Source organism: Chiloscyllium plagiosum, chromosome 13, assembly GCF_004010195.1.
Source record: "Chiloscyllium plagiosum isolate BGI_BamShark_2017 chromosome 13, ASM401019v2, whole genome shotgun sequence".
NCBI lineage: Eukaryota > Metazoa > Chordata > Chondrichthyes > Orectolobiformes > Hemiscylliidae > Chiloscyllium > Chiloscyllium plagiosum.
In genome coordinates, this window is record NC_057722.1 from 38560362 (window position 1) to 38573184 (window position 12823).

The following is a 12823-nucleotide window of genomic DNA, read 5'->3' on the forward strand; positions in this document are numbered from 1 at the left end:
TCAGGGCTACCATGTCCACATAAAATTGCAATGGAGATTCTTAATATAGTACGAACATCTGTATGATTTTAATATGGATATATTGGAAGGAATCAAGAAACTTTCTCCCTCTAAAATTCATTGTTAGTAAATCTTATATTAGGTGCAAACCACTTCATATCCTTTTACTTGTGATCTGTATATTATGACTTCAGTCAACTCATTCCTCTCTCTTCTAACCTCCAGTAAAACAAGTTCAGTTGTTTCATCTTTCTTCATAAGACAACTTTCTCATTCCAGCTATGAATGTAATAAATCTCTTTTTCAATGCATTTACAACCTTACTTAAATAGAGGAGACCAAAACTGCTCACAGTATTTGAGATACCATCTTACCATGTATAAATAAAGCATAACATCCTTACTTTTATGTTCAATTTCTCTTGTAATAAAATATAACATTCCATTAGCCGCCTTAGTCAAGTGCTGTGTTTATATGCTAGTCTTTTTATAACTAGTACAGTGGTACACTTAGGTCCCTTTGCACCTTGGAATTCTGCAGTTAATCATCTTTACAGCAAGCTTTCCTACCTAATTTTGTTTTATCTGGAAGTTCAGCCACCATGCCTTCAAACTGACCATCTATTTCATGTATATGAATTGGAAGAAGTTGAAGACCCAACAATAATACCTGTGGAATCCTACTCATCTAATCCAGCCAATCTGAAGAAAACCTATTTGTCCATGCGCTCTGTTTTCTGCTACCCAGCCAATCTTCTACCCATGCCCACTACAACAAGAACTTCTAATAATAAACTTTTGTGTGGAACTTTGTCAAATAACATATGGAAATCACAGTACAATACCTCAACCCCTTTTTCCACTGCATATGTCACTCCCTCAAAGAATTCCAATAAACTGGTTAAACATGATTTCCTTTTCACAAAACCATACCTACATTTCCCAATTACTTTCAGTTTTTTTGAAGTGCCCAGTTATAATCTTCTTAACGAATGATTTGAACACCTTCAGATGCCAAGCCTATAGTTTTCTTCTTTCTGCCACTCTCCCATTTTGAATACAGGGATTATTTTGCTCCTTTGCAGTCTAGGGAACATTTCCAGAATCGTGGATCATAGACTCCCTATATGTGGAAACAGGCCATTTGGCCCAACAAGTCCAAACAGAGCCTCCAAAGAGTATCCCATCAAGACCCATTACCCTATTACTCTACATTTCCCCTGACTAATGCACCTAGTCTATTCATCCCTGAACACTACAGGCAATTTAGCATGGCCAGTTCACCTAACCTGTACATCTTTGGACTGTGAGGGAAACAGGAGCACCCAGAGGAAACACACACAGACACAGGGGGAATGTGCAAACTCCGCACAGACAGTTGCCTGAGGCTGGTATCGAACCCGGGTCCCTGGCGCTGTGAGGCAACAATGCTAACCATTGAACCACTTTTGAAAAAGTAACTCTAACACATCTACTCCATTAGTGACTTCTACTAAAGATGAAGTCTATCAGGACCCAGAGACTTATCAACCCCACAACTCCGTCATTCACTCAGTAACACTTGCCCAGTGATGACAATTACACTGTACCCTTTAGAACACTGAGTTGCATATTTCAAGTAGCTACCCATGTGTGCAGGCATGTCCTGCCACCATTCACAGGACTCCACCCATTGTAGCAATTCCCAGTGTCTGGTGTTAATTGGATGGTAAACTGACTGGGCATTTGAAGTTAGTACTGATAATGATCTGAATAACAGACAGTTTTAGTTTAACATTCATTTTAAATTAATTCAATACAGTCAGCAGATAATCTTTGGTCTTGGTTTTGAATAGATTAATTGCTGTTTACCTTACCAAGCATTAATTAAGCTAATAACTTTTCACACATTTCACACGTGCTTTTTGTTTTCCCCAGGAGGTATTGTAAATGTGATGCCAATGTTATTCTCTGAGATTTCACAAAACAGGTCACAGGTAAGATTTAAGTTTATTTAAATATATTTTCTGGACAGAAAGTTTTTGTTTTTCAATATTTGTTATATAATAGTCAACAGTGCATTTAATTACACACATTACTACCTCACCTTTAGTAATTTGGAAACTTTGACAATTGATATTGTGATATCCAATGTATTCATCACATGTAAAATTAGTTTATCTGGTTATCATTTGTATAGAAAGTCAGGTATCTTAGCCATGAAAATATGATACTAACTTGAAATAAAATATAAATTCCGGCTTTGTTTTCAAAAGCTGTTTTTCTTTTATTATAACTGTTCTGTATTAGATTTTTATGCAAAAGTATTAAAACTACACAAAGTATGGCTTGTGATTGTAAACTAGGAGAAAACGAGACTATGGTTGCTGGAGATTAGAGTCAAAAAATGTGGTGCTGAAAAAGCACAACTGGTCAGGCAGCATCCGAGGAGCAGGAGAGTCGACGTTTTGAGCATAAGCTCCTTACCACGAATGATGAAGAACTTATGCTTGAAACATCGATTTTCCTGCTCCTCGGATGCTAGCTGACCAGCTGTGCTTCTCCAGCGCCACACTTTTTGACTTTTGATTGTAAACTGATGACCAATTATGGCAAGATTAATCTACGTGCGAAGGCAGGTCTAATTGAACCATGCGCTGCTGGGACCAATTGCATCCACCTGAGCCATGTAACTAACTGAGCCAACAGACCCCTCAAAGAGTTCGCAGTTCTGTGGCCAGATGCATTTTTACAAGCATGTTGTAGTCTGGAGCTATGAATAGTGATGGAGAGGCTCTGAATGTTTTCTTGATTGGCATATGTTGGAATGATTTATCAGTTGATTCTAAACCTGTTTGGCCTTTTTATGAATTCACTTTCTTGGAGCGAGACAAGAACCAGAGCATCTGGTTCAGAGACAGGGGCAGTACTCACGACACGAGCCACTGCATCACAAGATATCCAGTTTGATTAAATAAGTAATGACTATTCCCTTGTTCATATTAAAGTTGCATCTTGTATCACCTCCTAATCTGTCTTGTTAACATGCAGGACATAAACCCACAGTGCCATTATACTCACATTTTGGAAAACGTCTTGTGCTTAATTTTACATGAGATAAAATGTTCTGTTTCTTTTCTTGTATAAGATAATGTGGTTCCGCCGAGCTGTTACTGGAGGACTCACTACTTGTACAATACTGAACATTCTGTGGTAGGTTTTTAAATATATGTTGTGTGAAGCAGAAATGGTTGACTTTTGTTTACATCCTGAAATGTGCAGGGTCCCCTTTCAGAAAATAAGATTGTGATGTTCCAGTTTATTCTGAGGCAGCACTGTAGCACTGCAGCAGGCCTGAGATGGAAATGCTGGCCAGGGAATAGTGATGGTGTGTTTAACTGACGGGCATCTGGAAGCTCGTGGTTATTTTAGCAGACAGAATGTAACGTTCCACAAAATGGTTGCCCAGTCTGTGTTTTGTCTCCCGCAATAGTGTTCTTTAGGGAGATCCACCCAACTTCTGTCCAATCTTTAAATTTCTCCAGGGAGAAAAATCACTAAATTTGCAAATGATACTAAACTAGGATGAATAGTGAATTGAGGATGATCCTGAAGGACATTGCAAATTTAGCCAAATGGGCAGATACCTGGTGGATGAATTTCAGTGTCGAAAAGTATGGCACTGGAAAAGCACAGCAGGTAAGGCAACATCTGACGTGCAGGAGAGTCGATGTTTCGGGCATAAACGCAAAGAGTGCAGAAACAAGAAAATAATGCTACATCTTTACAAAATCACTGGTCAGATCACATTTGGAGTATCGTGTTCAGTTCTGGACATCTTTAGTTAACGAAAGACAATTTAGAGAAATTGCACTAATTCTTCTTGGAGCAGAGGTGATCTCATTGAGGTGTTCAAAATTGTGAACATTTTTTTACAGGGTAAAAAAGAATATTTAGTTTCCACTCGTTTGTATGTCAGGAACTTAAGGTCACAATTCCAAGATTGTCAGCAAGAGAGCTAGGAGTGAGATGAAGAGAAACTTTTTTACTCAGAGTTGTTAGGATTTGCAATGCACTGCCTGGTAGAGTGGTGAAGACAGATTCCACACAAGGTTTCAAAAGAGAGTTGGATATATATTTGAAAGTGATGAAGTCAGAGGGCTATGGAGGTGGGGTTGGAGAGTGGGGCTAGCTGGGTAGCTCTTTCTGGAACCAATACAGACATGATGGGTCAAGTGACTTTTTTCTCAACTGTACAATTCTATGATCTATAATTATCTGTAGTGCAGACCATATTATGAGGAGGAGGTACAGTAGACTAGATTCACTGAAATGCAGGTAAATCTCTGCTTCACCTGGAAAGTGTGTCTGGAATGGAAGGTCATGAATTGGGAGGTCAGTTTGAATATTCGGCAAATTGATAGTTTACTTTATCTGAAAACTTGTGTAAGTGTGATAGATGAGTCTCCAGTTACATTCTGTGTTCTGTTCCAGACTCCACAATTTGGCATAAAGTCCCTAGTTGATTCCTGATGTGGAACATCACGAGAGGTTGGCTCATGTACTTTTAATTATACAATTTTGTAATTCACTCACTATTTAGGTGAGCCACAGTTAATTCATTCTTACAAAGGCAATGTGTGCCACATTCAGGGTCCTGTAATTGTTTTCAACATTTACAGATGATTAGGTTTTCTATTTTTACCAGCAGTTGTGGAAAGACAAGAATTGTTATCGCTGAATATCATTTTTAAAAATGACATTTTCATTGTACTTTGAAAGACCTTTTCAGTTCATCCATATTTACAGGCAGCATTTATCTGTCATTTATTAATGTCACTTCAAAATAACTTCAATTGGTCATATGCAGATGATGTCAGGATCTCATGCCACAGCAGGCATTCTGTGATATTAAGTATAGATTTTAATTAGGCCTGGTAGTTTTTTTTTCATGTGCACATTAAGTTACATGGAACATAGATCAATGGATAATCTTGTCTTCGTGTTGAGAGGTCAATTTGAATATTGTGCAGAATGATAGTTTACCTACAGAAAGATTGTGTAAATTTGATAGATGAGTACTCCAGTTATGAAAACAAAAGGCTGGATGGGTTCCAGCAGCACTCACCTTCCATTATATATTTATTGTTATGTACAAAAACTCTGAAAAGAAACCAGAAATTATAATTTATCAGGATAGTGATTACAGATGTTGATTTTACATTTTCTCGTTGATCACTTTCCACATACTGCATTTTATTCCCTTATATCTGGACTAACAACATGCTGATACTGTTAAACATGTTCCAATGATAGATGTACAAAATAATTCTTCAACAATTTTTTTTATACACAATTGTTGTGTCTAAAACAATTTTAGACTAGATTTAAGGTTTTAGTTTTAAGGCTGCATGAGCAATATACCTCACAAAATCAGGAATATATTATTAAAGGGGGTCATCTGCTGTGAGCAGTTAAATTTAGACTTGTATAAGCTCTTTGATCTGCACTGGTTGCTGTTGAGATTTCTCTGACCTAAGAATGAAATCTCATCTCTGTAAAAGGCACCATTTCTAATTAATGTTATATAGCATTCAGGTCTGCCTGTCATCCAGATTGCACAGATAAATAGTACATTTATCTTCTACCTCAGTCTACGACTGCCATTCTGATTCCGACCACCTCTCCAGATACAATCTCATAGAAAACCAGTTGTTTGCAATCTCAGTGACCTTTTCAACACCAAATTGATGTTCCGACCCTGTGTACTTATCACTAAAACAGCATACTTCCACCTCCCTAACTTCATCTGTGCCTGCTTTGTACATCTGCCACTGAAATCTTCATTTCTTTCTTGCCTCCAGGTACAATTATTCCTATTTTTTTCTGGCTAATCTTTGTGTAGTCCACACCTCTGATGCCTGTTTCCTAACTAACACCATGCTCTAGTCATCTGCCATTCCTACAATTGCGAACCAATATCACCGGCAGTCCCTCAGTCCCTTTGATTTAAAATTCTAATACTATAGTTTAATCATCATTTGTTGTCTTATGAAATCTCCTTATGCCCTTGTATGTTTTAAGAAAGTTAAAAAACGTGGATTAAAAATTATCTTAAAAAGTGGAAGATTTTAAATTGATGACCATTGTTAACATTTTGAGCCAGACTTTTGTCAGACCAGTGGGGGCCCGATGATGAACCTGAAAGTCAATGACAATCCCACGTGGGCGGTTTGTGAAACTGAGCCACAGTTGAGTGATTGCCCACTCATTAGGTGCTGCTTGGCTCAGTTGACTGGACAGCTGGTTGGTAATGCAGAGTGATAACTACAGTGTGGATTCATTTCCTGCATCAGCTGAGGCTACTGTGAAAGACTCAAACCCTTCCTCGCCCCCCTCCCCCACCACTGGAGGTGAGGTGACCTTCAGGTTAAACCACTGCAATAATTTCTCTGTAAGGAGAGAGCAGCCCTCTGGTCCAGTAGAGACTTTACCTTTGATTAGTTGTCTGGCCTCCTGTTCATTTAAAACATAAGAACCTATCTCCAAGAGCTGCTGGCAAATTGAAGAGCTGGCAGCTCAGTAACCACAATGGTGATCTCTGCTAAGGCTAAATTGGGCAGAAAGAACACCATGAACATAAGGACCAGGTGAGTGGAGTCTGGAATCTGAGTCCAATCAGGCAGATCCTGGTGATGAAGGTTGGGTGTTTAGTGAGGATGGGCCTGTGGTTGCCATTGTGATGGTTACACTCATTGACAGAGAGGAGATGGTATGGTTTTGCAGTGGCCATTACAGGCCACAAATTTGTCTGACTGGAATTGCCTCTGTCCACAGACTATAGGGAGGATTTCACAGTTTATTATGTGATCTCTACCCACAATAAGGCCTCATCCACAGCTAGTAAAATGCCAACAGCAGTGAAAAGTAGACCTGAAATTGCCATTTCAAGTGGATCAATTGGCCTCTGCGCATGAGGGGTACCTGCCCCTCTGGTAAAATCCTATGAGGGCAAGAAGGCAATATATACTCTTCCCTCACCACTTCACAAGCTCCCAGCCTCCTATTCCACTCCCTTGAGGGCTACTAAATTGCCTTTTCACAGTATACTGATTCATTATTGCACCTTGGTACAGTGACATCCTTCACTATAAATGGTGAATTTACATTGAGAATACTGATTTGGATCTTCAATTTTCCACTTGTAAACCTAAAATCAATCTCACAACCATCCCTTTGGAAGACCCTATTCCTCTGCCTCACACCATTTGTGCATCCCCCTTATTAACCATTCTTTAGTATTTCCCCTATTGTGATCTGTTTTGCACAATGTCTTTTATTCATATCAGAGGGGTTCAGTTAGCAGTTGGCTGGACAGCTTGTTAGTGACGCCAACAGTGTGGGTTCACTTTACACAGAAGCTGAGGTTGCCATGCAAACCTGTCCTTCTCAACCTATTCCCTCACCTGAGTCATGGTGACCCTTGAGTTAAACCTCATCACCTCAGGGAGACCATCCATAACCTCATCACCTCAGGGAGACCATCCATAACCTCATCATCTCAGGGGATCTCCCATCCACCGCCTCCAACCTCATAGTCCCACAACCCCACACCGCCCGTTTCTACCTCCTGCCCAAAATCCACAAACCTGACTGCCCCGGCCGACCCATTGTCTCAGCCTGCTCCTGCCCAACCGAACTCATCTCGGCATACCTCGACACGGTCCTGACACCCTTAGTCCAAGAACTCCCCACCTACGTTCGTGACACCACCCACGCCCTCCACCTCCGCCAGGATTTCCGCTTCCCCGGTCCCCAACGCCTCATCTTCACCATAGACATCCAGTCCCTGTACACCTCCATCCCCCATCACGAAGGACTCAAAGCACTCCGCTTCTCCCTTTCCCGCCGTACCACCCAGTACCCTTCCACCGACACCCTCCTTCGACTGACCGAACTGGTCCTCACCCTGAACAACTTTCCTTTCCAATCCTCCCACTTTCTCCAAACAAAAGGAGTAGCCATGGGCACCCGCATGGGCCCCAGCTATGCCTGCCTCTTCGTAGGGTATGTGGAACAATCCATCTTCCGCAAAAACACTGGCCGCACCCCCCCACCTTTTCCGTGAGAGAAACTTAAGAGACTCTTAGATAGGCACATGGAACAAAGTAAATGGAAGCATGTAGGTTAGTCTGATCTTAGAGAAGATAAATGGCACAACGTCGAGGGATGAAGGTCCGAACTGCATGCATTCCTGTAGCACTGTGAGCTCAAAAACTGCATGAAGTCATGTAAAACTCCGTTATCTCACTTTTAGATGAGAATCAATCTAAACATCATGGCATAGAGAGAGAACACAGGGAGGCAACACCGTCACCATATTGTCGAGCTCTTGTTAGCAGTTAACCTGAGAATGCAACTTTAAAAAAAAAGGTTTTGTGATTTTCATATGAAAGAAATTAAACTATCATGGTATTCTAACATATGAAAGGCTAACAATCAAATTTTCAATATATAATTTCAGTTACATCACACTGCAAATTTGTCCTATAAATTCTGTGTTAGGATTGAGCCCTCCACTATCACCTGATGAAGGAGCGATGCTGCGAAAGCTCGAGTGCTTCCAATGAAACCTGTTGGACTATCACCTGGTGTTGTGTGATTTTTAACTTTGTACACCCCATTCCCACACCAGCATCTTCAAATCAGGACTGTTCTTTGTTCTGTGCTCTATGAAAGTGCTCAAGTAGACTTGGACATTGAGGAAGATTTGAGACTTGGAGCAGGTCAGACTGGTCTTAGTGAAGGGCAAGGCCGGCTTAGGATGTGAATGGCCTGCCCCTGTTTCTGATGTTCTCCCATTCTGTTATTGGAAAGTTAGTTGGTGTTATTTTCCTTGAAGGTCTTTTACGGAATGTTGCAATCAGTGATACCAGCGGATTTTGTGAGCCGTCGCTGGGTGAGTTTTGGGGCCTGTATTCACAGTGAATCTGGGTCTCCAACATGAACAACAAATTACGCACAAGTTACAAAGAGGGGCAGCCATTGCTAGCAGGTTTGAGGGGTTGAATGGAATGCAGAAACATAGGACTGAGGAGCAGGAGTGGGTCATTAGAGAATTTGAGCCTTCATTGCATCCTTTGCACCCGATGTGGCCTCCTCTATATTGGGTAGACAGGCCGCCTACTTGCAGAACACCTCTGGGACACCCGGACCAACCAACCCAACCACCCCGTGGCTCAACACTTCAACTCCCCCTCCCACTCCACCAAGGACATGCAGGTTCTTGGACTCCTCCATCGCCAGACCATAGCAACACGACAGTTGGAGGAAGAACACCTCATCTTCTGCCTAGGAACCCTTCAACCACAAGGGATGAACTCAGATTTCTCCAGTTTCCTCATTTCCCCTCCCCCCATCTTGTCTCAGTCAAATCCCTCGAACTCAGCACCGCCTTCCTAACCTGCAATCTTCGTCCTGATCACTCCGGTCTATCACCCTCACCTTGACCTCCTTCCACCGATCGCATTTCCAACGTCCCTCCCTCAAGTCCCTCCTCCCTACTTTTTATCTTAGCCTGCTGGACACACTTTCCTCATTCCTGAAGAAACGTCGATTTTCCTGCTCCTTGGATGCTGCCTGACCTGCTGCGCTTTTCCAGCAACACATTTTCAGCTCTGATCTCCAGCATCTGCAGTCCTCACTTTCTCCTTTTTGACCCTTGAGTTAAACCCCATCGGCCATCCCTTTCTCTAACGAGAGAGCACCCTGTGGTCTGATAGAATTCTGGTGATGTTTTATTTTCAATTCGGCTAAACTGTCATTCAAAGAAGATTAAATGTACAATTCAGTTTTGCTGGTATTATCATACTTGATGAGACTTCCCAAATCATGTTATAACTGGTTAGGGACCAGTAACTTATTCTTTGTTTAAAGTAGACAAACTGAAATTCTAACTTCTCTTAGTTCGGCACTTAAGAAAGCCACAAGATTGCACAATTTTGAACAGAACAGACAAAATATGTACAGTATATATAAAAGTTATAATCTAAAACTTGGAATTAACCTGAGGTAATTATGGGTTAATGACAAACTGTTGTTGAATACCTCACTGAGCGAATCAAATAGGGCATGTGGCCAGGACAGATCCCACAGATTTATAACCAACTCCAAGATGTCAGTAATATCATAAGTCACCAAATTTCAATAAAACTCTGCCTTCTTCAAATGGGTATTCAAATCTTTACTTTCAAAGACCTAGCTTCTGAACTTGCCTGAAACCAGTCAGACTGTGTCAACAGCTGTCAAGTCCTGGTAAGTCCACCCTTTCTCTGAGAACAAGTTCTCAGGATTCCTGAAGGTGCTTACAAGTATCCAATTTCAGCTTTTTATCATACTACTGGCTTCAGACCAAGGTGACGTTGCCTCTGAGTTTCTCTGGGCTGCAATATTTCTTAGTTTCACCAAATAAATAGTACTTGCAGGATTCAATCAGTCCCATTCACAGCTGCATTGAAATATTAAAATCCCCATGTCTTCATCAAGGCCTAGAAACATGGAGCCAAAACAAAACAGCCAGTATTTCAGTTGCATGGAACATCTTTTTCTTCCCTCCTGACTAACTGACTGGCCTTTCAGCTGTGAATTGGTGACACTTCAGTTGATCTGGATGACCTTTGAAAATCCTCACAACGTGCCCTTATTTGTAATCAATTGTCGTACTGGAACACCTTGAGCATTAATATAACAGTCTCCCAGTAGAGTAAGTCTCCAGCGACTAGTTTAAGAACACAGGCTCAGAGCATAGAGAAAAGGATTGGTAAGAGAGAACATCTTCTAGAACTTTACAGACTCAGGCTCCAGTTCCATTCTATTTCATCTCATGTCACTGGGACTAGGACATAGCTAACTAAGGTGTAGCTCTTTGCACACACGCTCAGTCACTATAATTAGAGTAAAGATCTCCCGATAAACAAAAATAAATTCCACTGGGAACTAGCATTCCAATACAATTATCAAAAGATGTACAAGATTTAACAAACAGTCAGCAGCTGTTTAACTGACATATTTGAAAAGATTTTTATTTCTAATGGGAAACAATGGAAATTGGGCATTTTCCATGGAGGATGACTACCTTCAATGGCAGTCATATTCCCATTCCACTAGCATATAGAGTGGAATTGACCCAGGCCATGAATGATGTGGTCAATGGAGAGAAAGCTGGGAGAATTGATTGGCAGTAAGGCACTTCCTGCTGTTGGCATCAAAAAGTCCCATTTTCAAACTAAGTTTTGAATGCAGAGACGAGATGAGTTGGCCTATTTTCTTCCATTAGAATATATTAACATTCTTGTTATGACCATAAGACCATGAGATACAGAGCAGAAGTTGGCCATTTGGCCCATTGGTTCTTTTCTGCCATTCACTGAGATCAAGGCTAATTTGATAATCCTCAACCCCATTTTACTGCCTTTTCCATATAACCCTTTATTTTCTTGCTAATCTAAAATTTGCCATTCACACATCTCATGCTGGAATGTGCCTTTTCAAAGGAAGTCTGGAGAGAGATGCAGTGGCTCTTGTCGAGATTCATTCTGGGCAGCTCCATGACATAGGACTCTGTCCTTTACAGTCTATTCCCTGGGATGCATGCCAAGACAAGCATCGGCTATGCCTGGAAGCCCATCAACTCGGTGAAAGATGCTCTTTGGTCTGCCCAAACTTGTTGGTCTTCCAGAGCAAGGAGTAGAAAGTGAGGACTGCAGATGCTGGAGGTCAGAGTCAAAAAAGCACAGCTGGTCAGGCAGCATCCGAGGAGCAGGAGAGTCGACATTTCGAACATAAGCTCTTCATCAGGAATGAGGGGGTGGCCCAAGTGGACTGAGAGATAGGAGTTGATTTCAACCGAGTATTACAGACTGGTATGTTCCAAGGTCCAGGACTGCGTGCTGAGAGATGCATTGAAGTTTGGGGCAGCTGCTGCCAAAGTGCATTTGGTAAAGACCACCATCTAAGGACTTTCTGTGAACATACAATGGGGGGGGGGTTGTTCAGTTATCATACCCTCTTGTTGCCTCAAATGAATGCAGATGATTGTAAGTAGTGCCCTGCATAAGTATGAAATACCTTTGACCTTTGAAACTGCAGGGAATATTAGATGTAAGGTTTGCCTTTCTTGATATGCAGAGACTGTACAGCATTGCTTTAGTATATGTGTATGTACATAAAGATTTTTTATGAATAACATCCATTTTTGCAATAAAAGAAGTAACTGCAGGAAACCATTACTTTTAGAATTAATGGCAGGCAGTAGTAAAATACAGCTGTTCATTCTGCTCTTCTTGTTGATTTCAGAGAATTTTTTTTAAAATTCTAGTGTTTTTTTGAGTCTCATAATGTGTCCCTCTGCCATGGTCATGACCCCTCAGATAGTTTGAAGAACAGTTGAGGAGCACTGAGACGATGTATCTGTCAGAGTCCTGATGTCCTGCTTCCTAGCTGCAATAGGGAAGCAAAGTGAAATTGTTGACTGATGAGCAGTATGGCTGTCATCTTGTTAATGCAGGCATGCACGGTTGACTGATTAATGTCACTGATGTTATCTGCTGCAGCCTAGAATTACTGCAGTATATAAATATTCAGGAAAATCATTTATGATTGTGTTTAAATTAAATCTGTCAATTATGATCATGAGTTGTAATAGGCTGCCAATTAAATATTGTATTATAATTCAGCCACCAGAATTATAATAAGAGTAGTTACATTTGCATTTTTCAGTGTTAAAACTTGACATAAAACACATCCAATATTATGATTGTTAAATAATTCTGTGCTGTTCTGCAGAT

At 40.9% G+C, this 12823-nt stretch overlaps 1 protein-coding gene across 4 annotated transcripts in view; it reads left to right on the plus strand.

Annotated features, from left to right (window-relative positions):
* The window catches only part of si:ch211-51h4.2, a 320169-nt gene that overhangs the window by 181919 nt on the left and 125427 nt on the right, over nucleotides 1-12823 (plus strand). For all 4 annotated transcript variants that reach the window (XM_043702225.1, XM_043702228.1, XM_043702226.1 and 1 more), the window contains 2 exons: nucleotides 1917-1975; nucleotides 3127-3191. In XM_043702225.1, coding sequence (XP_043558160.1) covers nucleotides 1917-1975; nucleotides 3127-3191 — 124 coding nt within the window. The remainder of the gene's footprint in view (nucleotides 1-1916; nucleotides 1976-3126; nucleotides 3192-12823) is intronic.